General features: G+C 68.8%; 1 protein-coding gene across 6 annotated transcripts; it reads right to left on the reverse strand.

The window, feature by feature from the left end:
* Nucleotides 1-1352: 1352 nt before the first annotated feature.
* On the reverse strand, nucleotides 1353-10737 carry PTP4A3 (protein tyrosine phosphatase 4A3). Of its 6 annotated transcripts, none has more exons than XR_013959303.1 (7): nucleotides 10424-10563; nucleotides 7121-8003; nucleotides 4861-4953; nucleotides 3774-3904; nucleotides 3157-3231; nucleotides 2103-2325; nucleotides 1353-1865 (listed from the first exon to the last, which is right to left on the reverse strand). XR_013959303.1 is itself a non-coding variant. In XM_080646380.1 (6 exons), exons 2-6 carry the CDS (start codon nucleotides 7223-7225, stop codon nucleotides 2208-2210), a joined length of 522 nt encoding a protein of 173 aa, XP_080502506.1. In that variant the 5' UTR covers nucleotides 7226-8003; nucleotides 10424-10737; the 3' UTR covers nucleotides 1355-2207. The 6 variants fall into 6 exon arrangements, 1 of the variants encoding a protein (XP_080502506.1); XR_013959304.1 differs by having other exon boundaries at nucleotides 1355-1892; nucleotides 2068-2325; XR_013959305.1 differs by lacking the exon at nucleotides 10424-10563 and having other exon boundaries at nucleotides 1355-1865; nucleotides 2096-2325; nucleotides 7121-7389.
* Nucleotides 10738-14021: the final 3284 nt, after the last annotated feature.

A 14021-nucleotide genomic window follows, 5' to 3' on the forward strand; every position in this document is an offset into this window, starting at 1 on the left:
CCGCCTCGCCCACCGCTCTCTCCGGGGCCTGGTGGGGCTGCGGGTGCACTCTTGCGGGGCCGAGGGGCTGGGGAGGAGGGTCCAGCCTGGCGGGGGGCGGGGGGCGGGTCTGGGTGGGGGTGCCATCTCCCTATAGGGGTTCCCTGGTCTGGCCCTTCAGCCGCCCTCTGCTGGCTTCTGGGCGGGGCAGGCAGGCCTCCTCACTGCCTCTTCACTGTCCCCCCAGAAAGCCAGGGCCCCTGGCAGGAGCTGGTGGGCCTGCCCCCGAGGGGGTCCCTGGAGCCACTGGTGATTGGACAAGCCCCTCGGGGAAACTGAGGCTAGAGAGGCTGAGTCTGGCAGTGGGAAGGAGCCGGGTTCCTGACTAGCAGGGTGGCCGGGCTCTGCACAGCCAGGCACGGGGAGCTGGCCCAGGCCGCACACAGCAAGCCAGGGGTGGAGAGGCCAGGCCTGAGTCCCTGTCGGCCCCCCTCCCAGGGCCCCCAGCAGGTGCAGCCCCAGGGCCCCCCCTTCGAGTACAAGCAGAATGGGCCCAGGTAGGGGGCACCTGCCCCCTGGGGGCCTGTGTCTCTCCCAGGGCCTTGCCATGTGCCCAGGGCCCACCGCCTCCCAGGGGAAGAAGTGAGGACCTGGGCTGAGAATGGGTGCCGGGTGCAGGTGTGGCGGAGGTAGGCCCAGGCCAGGCGGGCCCCGAGGGGAGGCCAGGGAGGTGGATGCAGGTGGGAGGCAGCCGGGACGCCGGGCCCGGGGCTCCTACGCCAGCCAGCAGGTCCCAGCGACGGGGAGAGAAGGTCAGCAAAGACCTCTGGGGGTGTCTGAGGGTGAGTGGCAGTCCCTGGGGAGCAGGGTCCCTGGGGCAGACCACCCCAGCCCGCCAGCCCAGCTCTCCACCCCTCCCTCAGCTGTGTCTGCGACCTCCAGGCCCCTCGTCCCCAGCCAGGGAGGACTGGCCCCCCCTCTGCAAGACGCACACGCAGGAGTGCTGAGCAGGCCCTTGGCCAGGCCCCGCACACTCAGACCCGCTCCCCACGGTGCCCAGTCACCCCCCGCCCCGGGGCCCCTCCACCTGAGCCACCAGCCACCATCACCCACACCCTCTGGTCCTCTAAGGCTAATGGTGGGCAGTCACCCACTGGACACCAGGCCCTGGCCTCACCTTCTAAACTCCAGCCGCCAAAACATCGCCATGGTAACCATGAGCCCCTGGCCGAAAGCTAGGGAGCGCAGGGACCCAGCATGGCCACCAGAGGGCGCCCCAATGCAGCCTGGACACTGGCCTCCCTGGGGCACCCCACCACCTGGCGGCCCTGCCCCACTCTGCACACACACACACACACACACACACACACACACACACAGCACAGGGTCCTGTTTTATTGCCTTCAAGTGTCCAGAGCAGCTGACCGCCCTCAGACCCACGAATCCAGGGGCTGAGAACAGCTCAGGACAAGGGGCTGCGGAGGAGGGGTCAGCCCAGTGGTTAAAGTACACCTGCCCCCACAGGAGGGGGGTGGGGAGGGGCGCAGGGAGGGTGATGGCAGGAAGGCCAGGAACATGGCCCTGGACCAAGCCCCAGAGACAGACATGGGACACGGAGGCAGAGAGACACGGCACAGAGGGACGCAGAGCATGGAGACAGGAGACAGGGAGGATGGATGGGAAAGCGGCGGCCAGCCAGGTGGACACGGGGGACAGACAGCAGGCAGGCTCAGGCGGGCTGGACCCGGGAGGCAGGCGCGCCCTGGTGCCGGGGAGAAAGGCCGGATGGAGGTGCGGGGGCCCCTGGGACGGCCCCCATGAGGTCCAGGTGGCGGACTGTCTCAGCCCCACTGTGAGGGCGATACCCTAGGGCAGTGGTCAGCAAACTGCGGCTCGCGAGCCACGGTTTGCCGCTTTGTTGACTAATGAGTTTGCCAACCACTGACCTAGACTCTCGATTCCAATAATTACAGGCTGCTGTTGTTCCTTGTGATTAAGCCCCTATCTCAGTGGTCAGCAAACTCATTAGTCAACAGAGCGGCAAACCGCGGCTCATGAGCCGCATGTGGCTCGCGAGCCATGGTTTGCCGACCACTGCCCTACGGGATTGGGGAACAAGTCACGACGTGGGGTCCCAGGACCAGGCTGGCCCCTCACGGGGGTGTGGAAACCGAGGCCCAAAAGAGAGGGGCAGGGCGGGGGGCCGCCGGCCGGGCGCCGAGGCCTGGCTACATGACGCAGCATTTGGTCCTGTGCGCGTGCGGCTCTCGGAACCGCAGCCTCTGCTTGGGCCGGTATTTCTCCAGGTAGGTGAGCTGCTTGCTGTTGATGGCTCCGCGCCGCTTCCTGGGGAGACGGACAGGGTGGGGATCAGGTGGGACCCGCCTCAGCCACCTGCCCTGCGCCAGGCCGCACCAGGCCCAGGAGTCCAGGGCCCCCGCCCAGATCACCCTCCCAGTCACCTGCTGCCACCCCCACTGCCTTCAACCCACCTAGCCATCGCCTCCTCCCGGCCGGCCCCCTGACCTCACTACCTCCATGGCCCCCACACGCCCAAGGCCCCCATGTCTACCCAGGTAGCAGCCCACCTCCAGGCCATGGGCGCCTGAGGACCCAGGGGTGAAGTGTGGACAAAGCTCAAATCTGCTATCGGGCGGGAGGGAGGGACCCCAAGTGACAGGGTGTGGCAGGCGCCCAGGGCTGTGCCCCAGCGCCTCTGGAGGTCCCCCGCCCCTACCGCCCAGGACCTCACACGTGGCCCTGGACGTGCTCTGGCCAATGACATGTGAGTGGAAGAGACACGCATGTGCCAGGCGAGGCTCCACCACGCTTCTTCCTGTGACCCAGCGACTGGCAACCAGACCGGTCCGTGAGCGGGGACACGGTGTGGTTCCCAGGGGCCGGGGCCGGGGCCTGCTCCTTACTGCAGCTCGGCCCAGCCTGTCCTGACTCACAGGGGCTGAGGGCCACAGGCCCCAGAGGTGGGAGCAGCCCACCCTCCCTTCCCCCTCCCCTCACCAGACTCCTGCCCCAGGGGGAGGGGAGAGGAGGGAGGGGAAGGGGGAGGGGACGTGGCCCTGGGCCCTCCCTGCCAGGAGGCTGCCTGAGGCTGGGGAGCCCCTTAAACCTGGACCCCTGAGCTGTCACCAACCACCCCACCCAGCAGCCGCCACTCACTGCCGGATGAACTGAATGGCATCTTCGTACTTCATCCCGCTCTCGATGAGCGCCAGTGCCACGAGGACCGGGGCCCTGGGGGCAGACACAGGGCGCGTCACCCAGGCCTCTGCTCCCCGCCCCCACAGGCCACCTGCTGCAGGGCAGGGCCCACCGCTGCCCTCCGCTGACAGCCGCCCGGGCTCGAAGCTCAGGGCGACCACCTGGGCCCAAACCCTATTTCCTCCCAGCCCTGCTGTGCGACCTTGGGAGGGCCAGGCAACCTCTCTGTGTGGGGGCTGAGGACAAGAGCTTGACACTCAGCTATCCACCTTGCTCGGCCGTCTTCCCTCTGCAACGCTGGGCTCTCTTAGTCAAACGCAGATTCTTTGGGTCTGGGGAGGGGGGGGGGCCGGGGGAGGGGGCTGGCAGCTCAGACGCAGGGACTGAAGCTGCCGCCACAGCAGGAGGGAGTGGGGTCAGACTTCAGGAGGGACTTCCTGCCTGCGAGCCGGGAGGCCCAGTCTGGGAACCCTCTGGAAAGGTCATCTGTGAGGTGGGCTGGGCACCCACATCCGAGAGCGAGTCAGACCACGAGATCCCCACGTCCACGCGAGCCCCCTCCTGCCCCGGCTCACCGTCCCAGGCCGGCCACGCAGTGCACGGCCACGCAGCTGCCAGGGTCGTCACAGAACTTGGCCTTGAGCAGGCTCAGCCAGTCCTCCACCACCTTGCCGGGCGGGGGTGCCCCGTCGTCAAAGGGCCAGTCCTGCAGAGGGAGGAGCCTAAGGACCCTGCCCAGGGGGGCCCGGGCCCAGGCCAGCCTGTCCCCCGCCTCCAGAGCCGGCAACGCGGGGTGAAAGCCGCCTGCCTGGCTGCCTGGGGTCTAACCCGAGTCCCGCTGCTGCAGGGAGGAGGGGCCGCGGGCTCGCTGTGCCAGGAGGCCCGTGCACGCCTTCCTCCATCCTGCCAGGCGCCCACACCGCGCAGGGGAGGACCTGGGGCCGCGCACTGGGAAGGGGCAGAGGCGGGACTCAGCCCGGCCTCGGGGACCCCGAAGCTCCAGATCCTTCTGCCCCCCCAACGCCGAGCAGGGGTTCCCACGTGACCACCGCCCGAGAGGGTCCTCGCGTGGCCAGCACCACCTGAGGGTCCCCTGGCGCAGAGGGGGCGGGGCCTGCTGGGCACCCTTTGTGCCTCCAGCCACATCAGGGCAGCCCTGGCACAGCCACCCGCCCTCTGCAGGGAAGCGGGTCCCCAGGGCCAGGGACCAAGGAAACAGCCCAAGGCTCCCTCCCCACGGCCTCCCCAGGGCCCCCCAGGTGCGCCTGCCCCGCCGCCCTGCTGCTCCCGCTGCCCAGCGACAGGCCCGCACACAGGCGGCGAGCGCAGAGGAGGGCGGGGCGGGGGCGGGAGAAAGAGGGTGCAGAGAGGAGGTGACTCATCTGAGGTCACACAGCCCGAGGCCTGGGCCTCCCGGAGATGTGTCCTAACACACGCACGGCCCGGGCACAACCACGCGGGGGTGCAGGCGGCACGCAGGGAGACCCGGGTGTCCGCCTCACAGCGCTGTCCAGCCAGACCGAGAGCCCCGCCGCCAGACCGAGAGCCCCGCCCCCAGACAGGGAGCCCCGCCCCCAGACCGAGAGCCCCGCCCCCAGACCGAGAGCCCCCCGCCCCCTGGACAGGGAGCCCCCACTGCCGGGCAGCACCACGCGAGCTCACCACCACGGTGATGCCGTCCTTCTCCAGCAGGGCCTTGTCGTAGGTCACCTCGCACACGCGCACCACGGTGGTGGCCCCGTACTTCTTCAGGTCCTGGGGGCGGGGGGGAGGGGAGGAGGCAGGGCTGGGCGGGGCTGCAGGGCTCAGGGGTGGAACCCCCCCCCCCAGGCACCAGAGGCCAGAGCCCCGGGGAAGGGCCGTGCCTGCCCCGCCCAGTCCCTCCCCCCCTCCCCCGCTCAGCGAGATAGAAAGGCCCCCGTGCCACGCGAACCCCAGGGGTGGCCTTTCGGGCTTCGTGACTTGCTGAAGGCAAGTCTCTCCTGATGCCCTGGGCCCCTGCGCCCTGGCCGCCAGCAGGAGGCGTCCCGCCCAGGCTCACGGTGTGCAGCCTCCCGCCTGTCGCTTCCTCCTATGGGGCACAGGGCCCAGGAAGACCAGGGAGGGGACACCCCCAGCCACGCGTGGGCCCCCGCATGACCCCTCGCTGGGCAGCCCTCCCAGCCGGGGGCATGAATGGACCCGTCAAGGGGCACATCCAGACCCCACACTGGGGCCGCGAGTCTGGGAGGGGCAGACTTCCGGGAGCAGGGCACCCCAGTTGGGCACGGCGGGCACAGCGGGCGCGGGCTAAGGGGGCGGCAGAAGGAGCTGGGCCTGCACCCAGCGGGGAAGCCCGGGAAAGGTCAAGGCAGTTCACACCCAGCCCGCGGATATTTATACCCGAGGAGGGGGACCCCTCCACCAGCCGCAGGGCTGCCCCACCTGCTCCCAGCAGCTATTTTGGGGACGGTGAGGCATCAGCTGCTGGACCGGCTCATCATGGGACAGGGACACTGGGCACAGCGAGGGCAGGACCCCGCACTGACCGCTGAGAATTCAGAAGCAGGAGGGCGCAGGCTCGGAGGCCATGGGGCGCCTGGGTCCCCTGTGCCTGCAGCAGAGGCTGCTGCCACCAGCCCAGGTCAAAGCCTGGACCCCTAGTCTCACACTGACCCTTGACCCTCATCACAGACTGACCCTTGACCCTGGCCTCACACTGAGCCCTGAGCCCTGACCCTGGTCACACGCTGAGCCCTGACCCTGGTCACACGCTGAGCCCTGACCCTGGTCACACGCTGAGCCCTGACCCTGGTCACACGCTGAGCCCTGACCCTGGTCACACGCTGAGCCCTGACCCTGGTCACTCTGAGCCCTGACCCTGGTCACATGCTGAGCCCTGACCCTGGTCACACCCTGAGCCCTGACCCTGGTCACACTCTGAGCCCTGACCCTGGTCACACCCTGAGCCCTGACCCTGGTCACACTCTGAGCCCTGACCCTGGTCACACTCTGGGCCCTGACCCTGGTCACACGCTGACCCTGACCCTGGACACTCTGAGCCCTGACTCTGGTCACACTCTGAGCCCTGACCCTGGTCACACGTGGAGCGCTGACCCCGACCACAGACTGACCGCTGTGCCCAGTCTCCTCCTGGGTCCTATTATCGCAAGGGCCTCCGCTGTGAGGGGACAGCCCTCTGAGGGGCCCCCGGCCCATGTCCAGGGCGCCCACTGCCTCCCCACTCGATGCTCACGCTCCCTACAGGCCCAGGTCCCTGTGCAGGGAGGACCAGCGCCCGCCGCAGAGGGAAGAGGCAGCGCAGCCTGGGCCCTCACACAGCAGGGAGCTCGGCCCCACACCGGGCTTCTCCGCCGGGAGGCCGAGTGAGGGACGGAGGCTCTGCGGACACACGTGGCCGCATCTGCTGGGGCTCCAACACCCGTCGCCGGCCCACCCTCCGAGGATGGCGTGGGCTGCGGCCCAGCCTCCCCACACGGACAGCAGAGCCGGAAGGCCCCAGCCCAGCCGCCTCACCGAGGCCTCCCCACAGCCTGGGGCGTCCTGGGGCCTGCGCAGGGGGGGCCGTGGCGCTGGCCTCCGCGTCGCTCCCCCACCTGCCTGACTCGAGGCTGTTTCAGGGCCACTGCTCACCTGGGGGCCTCCCTCCTCCTTCCAGCTCAGCCTCTACAGAGGCCAAAGGCCAGCAAAGGGCGCAGGGCTGCTCCCCCTGCTTCTGAACCTGCCTCGGTTCAGGCAGCCGGCCCCCAGGAGCCAGCGGATCCGCCGGCAGCCCCACCCCAGCTCCCCGGGAGTCCCCCGTTGGGGCTCCTGTAACCAGGGTGACAGCTTTGCCCCCACTGGGCTGACAGCGACAAATCGTTCCCGGGAGGCTGAGGGCCGCGTGGCCAGGCTCACCGGCACCTTCCCGCCGGCCACTCACCTCGATGAAGGTGCTGAGGGTGGCGTTGGTGGGGTTGTGCGTGATGAGGAACCGCATGTTCTTGTAGCTCACCTCCACGGGGGCCGGCCGGTTCATGCGGGCCATGACGGTGTGGGACACGGACGGGAGGAGCCCCCAGCCCCCCAACACCCGAGAACGGATCCCTGTGCTTGTCCAAGAGAGAGGAAATGCTTTAAAAAAAACCTGCCCCCACACCCCGCACAAATATTGTGCAAATACTTGGGAAGGGGCAGGACGCTGCCCGGTGCGTGGATACTTAAAATACAAAACGCAACTCTTTTAAAAAAGAAAAGACCCAGCCCCACCCGAAGGAAGGCGGCGGTCCAGGCTCCTGCCTCTTAGAGACGGGTCATTACAAAAGGGCAGAGAGAAAAATATCAACCGAAACTCAGCCAGGAAGACGGTGAAAAGCCCCGAGTCAGTCTGGCTGTGGTGTCCGTGTCCAGCGCGGTGCCTGTGGCTGGGGACGTGGTCCCGGCATCGATGGACAGGTGGCCAAACCCCTTCTCTCAAAGGCGGGCCCCGAGCCCAAGGGCCAGAGGAAGCCAAACTTGAACTGAACCAGCAGGGCCTGCTCGGGGCGGGGGTCACAGGCAGCGCCGGCGGGCAGGCGGGCGGGCAGCGGCTCTGATGCTCAGTTCTCTGTCACGTTACCCCATGGGGGCACGGCGAGTCCTGGCAGGGCACGGGCGGCTCAGGTGGCCCTGGGCCAGGCGGAGGCCATCGGCGGGCGAGGGCAATGGTGGGGGCCAGAGGCGCGGGGCCCCCTCAGCAGCGGGCGCCGTGATGCTGGGCACGGCAGTGCTCAGAGCTGCCCCTCCCGGTCCTCTCCATGGACCCCAGGCCGGTCAGCAGGCGACGTCTGGGGACAGAGGGAAGGAGGAAATGAGAACAGAGGTCACGGGGCCCCCTGCCTCCTGAGGGGGTGTCAGCCTGCTCCCCCCTCCTCCCCCCATCCCGGCGAGGCTTCTCGGGGCCCCAGGAGTGCCGGCCTCTTTCCCCACGTGAGAGCGCAGGAAGGACAGCCCCTATCAGGGCTGAGCCATGGCCCTGAGGGGACAGGAAGCCCCCTGGACGAAACGGAGAGGCATGGAGGGAGGGAGGGAGGGAGGGAGGGAGGGAGGGAGGGAGGGAGGGGGTTCAGGACCCCTCTCACACCCCAGGACAGGCCCCTGTCCGCTGTGGCACTCCTGAGCCAGATGATTCTGGGGCGGCCGGTCCTCAGGGAAAGGTGCTCAGGCTGGAGGCACTGGGACCCCTTGAGGGAGGGGAAGGAGGCCCCACTCAGCACCAACCACCGTAAAGGTCTCCGCCCCAGCGGCTGTGCCCACAGGGCTGGCCGGGCACAGGGTAAACAAGCCGGGCTCTGCCCTCTGAGAGCTCAGAGAGCCGGGCAGCCCACAGCAGCCAGCAGGCGCGCCCTCGGGCACATGCCCAGGTGGTGACAGCGCAGGCGGCCAGGAGCGGGGTCACTCTGTGATGGGGCCCGGGAGGAACGCTGCCGGACCGCAGGTGCCATTGAGCCCTGAACCCCAGTCTCTCCCTCTCCGGGCCCCAAGGCTCCAGGCCTGGGCCCCACCCACAGCAGCAGCCCCACTCACACCCCACATGCGGGCCAAGGGCCTTGGGCATGTCCCTGCCTCAGTTTCCCCATCTGCACAATGAGAGGCCAAACAGGATGCCCCTAAGGTCCCTCCAGCTGTGACCGGGCCATGCCTGCACTCCTAGCCGCTCGCCCAGCTCATTGGTCTCCGTGCCCAACTCACCACCTCTTACCTCTGCCCTCGTCCCTGCACCCCCTTCTCCGGCTGCCCGCTGGGCAGGCAGGGCCCCTGGAGCCTCGGCCCGGGTGCAGGGAGGGCCCACGGCCTGAGACCTGGGATGTTCTGGGCCAGCTCTGCTGGGCTCCTGGGCTCAGGGAGGATGCCACACCTCACTGCACGCTGCCCCCCGTGGGGACCCCAGGAGGGTTAAGCAGGGGTGTGGCGCCCCAGGAGGGGGAGAAAGGCAGAGAGAGGAATCCTGCCCTGGCTCGGCCGTCCCGCCTGCATCCCAGAGCCGGGAAGAGACAGCTGTGGACGCCCGAACACCAGCGAACAAACACCTGTGCCTCCTGGGGCAGGGGAGGTCCCATGTGCATGCATGTGTGTGCGCACGTGTGTGTGCACGTGCATGTGTGTTTACCAGAATGGAGAAGGGTCCAGGGAAGCCACGGGCCTCCAGGCCTTTCTCTGAGGGGCCGACCGCCACCTCCTGCCCACCGTGGCTGGGCACCTGGGAGACCCTGTGGGTGACAGCGGCTGGCCTGGCTCTGCTGCCCAGGACCCCAGGCAAGTCCTCCGGGCCGAGGGCCGCTGGGCGTGGAGGGGCCTAGAGCCGCCCCACATTCCTGCCCACTTGAGCCTAAAGTTGCCACTTGCCAGTGGGGTCAGAGGTTAGACTGGCCAGGGCCAGGGGGCCTGGGCAGAGGTTGGACCAAGGCCACCAGGCAGCCTGGGTTCTGGCCACAGCCCCCACTTGTCTCTGCAGGGTCTGGGGTCCCAGCCCCAGGTGGGAGCCAACAGAGATGCCCCAGGGCTCAACAGGCCTGTGGCCACCCCCAGGGCGGGGCCTCCCTCCGAACCACACCTCCTCCCTGAGGTCACCAGCAGGATCCCCCAGGGCAGACCAACTCCACCAGCCACCACCCCCAGGCCCACCCCATTCCACAGGAGCTGAAGCCCATCCCCCTCCCTGCCACCGCCCCTCCTGAGACGGCCTCCCCCCCACACCCTATCTAGAACGGCTGTCCCTGGAGACCTCTTGGGGAGGCCCGTCAGCGTCCAGCCTGCAGAGAGCGAACAGGCCAGGGAGGGACAGGGGACCAGCGAAGTTCCCAGCTGTTTTCTCAAGCTCAAGTCTAGGCGACTAGCTCAACTCTCAGCCCAGTTTACGGAGGTGGGACCCGAGGTCCGGGGCTCCGTCCTCCCTGGTCTCAGCCCATGAGGAGTGAGCACCCCAGAGCAGCAGAGGTCCAGCCCCTCTGGACCCAGAGCCGGTAGGGTACGGGGGAGGCTGAAGGATAGGGCACAGGGCGTCCCAGGAGAGGAAAGCCAACAGCAGGAGAGGGCCGTGGGCAGGGCTGGGCCAGGGGGCTCGCGTGGGGGCTGCCCGGTCCCGCGGTGCGCGCTCCCTGGGCGGGGCGCGTGGAGGCTGGTTCCGAAGGGTGCGGCCACCTCCCCGGGGCGGGGCTGGGGTCCTCCCGGCACGCCCCCCGCCAGGCCCCCGCGCGGCCCCGCTCACCCGAGCGCGCAGGCGTCCCGCCGCCGCCGCCGCCTCCATCCGCACGGGGCACGGGCCGGACCGGACCAGGGGGCCAGGCCGGGGCGCGGAGACAGAGAATGCAGGGCGCTGGCTCCCCGGAGACTCCACCGACCCGCGCGCGGCCCGGCTATTTATAGCGCCCGGGCATCACGTGGGCGGGGAGGCCGTGACCGGCTGGCGACCTGGCTTGTTGTGGCTCCCACACCTGCCGCCTAAATATAACCGCGCGCCGCGCCGGCAAACAAAGGGGCGGCGGAGGGCCGAGCGCAGAGGAAGCGCGCGGAGGAAGGGGAAACGCAAGGGCAGAGGGGAGGGCGCGGGGCGGGGCCCCTGCCGCCGCCGCAGCCTCCTCCGCCCGCGCCCTGCGACCCTGGGGCTCCCGGCCCGGCGGCGCAGAGCGGAGTCCCCCCAGCCCAGGGGCCCGAGAGAATCCGGGGTTGGGGGGGGGGGGAGCGTGGCGGGGAGCAGGCTCCTGGGGGCCCCTCAGCACAGGCCAGCGTTTTCTTGTTTATTGGTTGTTGTTTTAAATATATTTTTATTGATGTCAGACAGGAAGGGGGAGAGAGAGAAACACACATCCAGGATGAGAGAGAATCATGGGTCGGCTGCCTCCCGCAGAGCCCACCACCCGGGCCTGTGCCCTGACCGGGAATCCAGCCGTGGCCTCCAGGTTCCTAGGTCGATGCCCAACCGCTGAGCCCCGCCCGCGGGGGTGCACAGGCCAACGCTGAGAATGCAAAGGAGGCTGCCCCCCGGCCCCAGGGGGTAACCAGGCTGACACCCCGGGATGAGGCACCGCCTGCCTGGCCCTGAAGTCCACCTGCTCAGGCTCCGGCCTCACGCTGAGGACCCCTCCGCTGCCGAGCACCTACTATGTGCTCCACTCCACTGTCCCTCACTGAACCTCTGTGGAGTGGTGGGAACTGTCGCTCTCCTCCCTGCCCCCAACGTGCAGCGGAGGAAGGGAGGTGCTGGGAGCCACACGCACCGGGCCCCACAGGAAGGCGCGAGCGGGTGTGGTCTCCACCTCAGCTCGTCCTCCAGGGCTCAGTCAAGACGCCCCCTCCCCGGGAGGCCCTCCAGGATTTTCCCAGGCAAAACCGTCCCCTGGGTCCTGGCGTGGCTTCTACACGCAAGTGCTGCTGGGACCAGGAACCCCAAGAGTGGACTGAGGTGATGGTCCACGTCCTACCTGCCCTGCCAGCCCAGAGGCCCTCAGAAAGGGGGGGCGCCAGGAGGGAAGACCCCCCCAGCACACGGATCCCAGGAGGCCGCGCCTCCCCGGGAAGCCTGCTCCGAGCCCAGCGCCCAGACAGCCTGCCTGGCCCCTGCAATCAGCCGTCAACTCCGAGGGGCCCCTGGCCCGCACCCCCTCCAGTGCTCCTGCCCCGCCTCCAGCGACCACCCCCTGAGACAGCTCTGGACACTCGGGGTCCCACCAGGCTCCCACGGCGCTGCTCACTGAGGGTCCCCCAGACGCGGTGCCAGACGCCGCACGCCATGACCGAGGCTGTCGCCACATTGTGGCCAAGACAGCAGCTCAGCGAGCTCGAGGCGCCGCTGGAAGCAGGACCGCAGCTGGGCTGGGGTTTGCTCATCCGGCCTGGCCTCTGGGCGGCAGGGCCTCCGGCAAACGGCTGCCCCCAGCCAGCCTCTTCCTCCCTCACCCAGGTGACCGCCCCCTCGAGGTCAGGGATCCGGCACCCAGGACTCGGAACCCACCCTGCTGCTCCGGCTGCAAACCTGGGCCCCCACAGCCCTGTCCCCCCTCCCCAGGGGCACCCACCCTGGCCAGCCTGGGGGGCACCTGCTCTCCTGGCACGGCCCCAAGCCCTTCAGAGAAATCTATTTTTATCGGGCAGGAGCCGTTCCTGGCACCCTCCCAGAGCCAGCCCAGTCCGCACGCTGCTAGGGGGCCTGAAGGGGAGACCTGGGCCGTCCGAGCCCTCACCGCCCCCCCAGCACCCCAGGAAACCTTCCCAGAGCCCTCCCACTCCTGCACCAGGGCCCATCCACCTCCCTGACCAATGGCTGCTGCCTCCTTCCCTCCCACGCCCGTCCTGTCCCCTCTCCCTCCAGCCACATGCCCTTCAGCGTATAGAGTCCCTGCCCCAGGGAAGGCCGGACCTAGAGGTTGTCAACTCCACCCCCTCCCCCCACCGCGCAGAGCTGGCACCAGGAGGGCCCCCCACTTGTTGTGGACAAATGACCCAGCGTCCCGGGCAGAGGTCCAGATCTGGGAGATGTCCAAGCCCATCACGGGATCTCAGCCCCAAGGTCCAGAGGAACCTCAAAGGTCACCTACGCCGTCTAATCCCCCGCACGCACCCCCCAGCTCGCTCGCTGCTCCTTGGCAGCGCCTTCCATCTTCGGGCAGCTCCCCAAGTTATCAGCCCCTCCCTCCAGTGCCTCCCCAGAGCTCCCTGCCCGGAGAGGGACCCGCAGGAGAGGGCTTCCCAGCAGAATCAGCTCAGCAGGCAGGCGCTGCAGAGGCAGAGTTGGAGGATCAGGCAATCAGGAAAGGCTTCCTGGAGGAGGTGGCCAGGGGAGAGACAGGCTCCCGAGGCCCAGAACGGCACCTTCGGGGCTTGCCCGCCTGCTCTGACCCAGGGCCAGCGCTGGCCCTCTCTGGGGCCCGTGGCCTCCTCTACGCATGGAGACACTGCCAGCGAGGAGGGCACCTCCTGAGGTGGTGGCAGCTCCCGCTGGTCCTGGCACCGCGCTGTGGCCTGGAGGCTTCCGTTTCCACGGGGCCTGGCACCCATTCTACCCGCCGGGATCTCGAGGTGGAGAAGATGCTCCCGGAGCTTGCAGCCGACCCACAGCCCCGCACGGTCACCCTCGCCACACACGGGGCTTCCGTGGTGCCCGAGGGCCGTGGTGCTGGCTGGCCCACCACGTGCCAGCCCGCCGCAGCCACCCTCCTGTGCGTCAGCCACCAGCACGGCTGGACAGGAGGGCGGGGAGTCCCGGCTCCCCACCCACGGCCGGAAAGCTGCACTTGCCACCTCCACAGGCCGGCGGCGGCACGGCAGGAGCAGCCACTGGCCTCCGGCTTGGATACCTGGGGACCCTCGGGGGGAGTGAGCCCGCTGACAGCTAGTGCCCCCCTAAGCTGCGGCTCACAGCCACCTAAGCCTGAAGGTGGAGCCTGAAGGGTGTTGGGTCAAACGGATTAGAAGCTCCTTCATTTATGGGGGGGGGGGGTCTGTGTCCCTGAGGCTCCCTGATTGGTTCTGTATGGGGGGGCAGGTAACATGGCCCCACAGCGTGCTGAATGGGTCAAAGGTTTACACTGGGCAGGAGCGGGTGTGGCCGAATCCATCTGGACTAGTGGCCATGCCAACGTGGACCACGTGTGGCAGCAGCTCCTGCCCCCCAGCACCGCCGAGGACGCATGATAACGGGGTGACCTGGGCCAGCCCCGCGCAGGCCGCTGTCCTTGAGCCCTCGCTCACAAGCCCTGATTCCACTCCCGACGTGACGATCCGTGACCCGCTGTCCCTTCACCGTGACCACCCGCGTTCAACGAGGAGGACGCGGGCCCCAGGGCCTCACTACCATGGCCAAAAGCCAG

The sequence above is a fragment of the Plecotus auritus genome, assembly GCF_963455305.1.
Source record: "Plecotus auritus genome assembly, chromosome: 11".
NCBI classification, from domain to species: domain Eukaryota; kingdom Metazoa; phylum Chordata; class Mammalia; order Chiroptera; family Vespertilionidae; genus Plecotus; species Plecotus auritus.

What these genes read in the sequence shown, in the direction of transcription:
- PTP4A3 (XM_080646380.1), bottom strand. Translation starts at nt 7,225, where the DNA reads ATGGCCCGCATGAACCGGCCGGCCCCCGTGGAGGTGAGCTACAAGAAC. An exon ending in CCCTCAGCACCTTCATCGAG is followed by an intron (nt 4,954 to 7,120) that starts GTGAGTGGCCGG and finishes CCCCGCCCCCAG; the next exon opens with GACCTGAAGAAGTACGGGGC. An exon ending in TGCGTGGCCGGCCTGGGACG is followed by an intron (nt 3,232 to 3,773) that starts GTGAGCCGGGGC and finishes GTCTGCCCCCAG; the next exon opens with GGCCCCGGTCCTCGTGGCAC.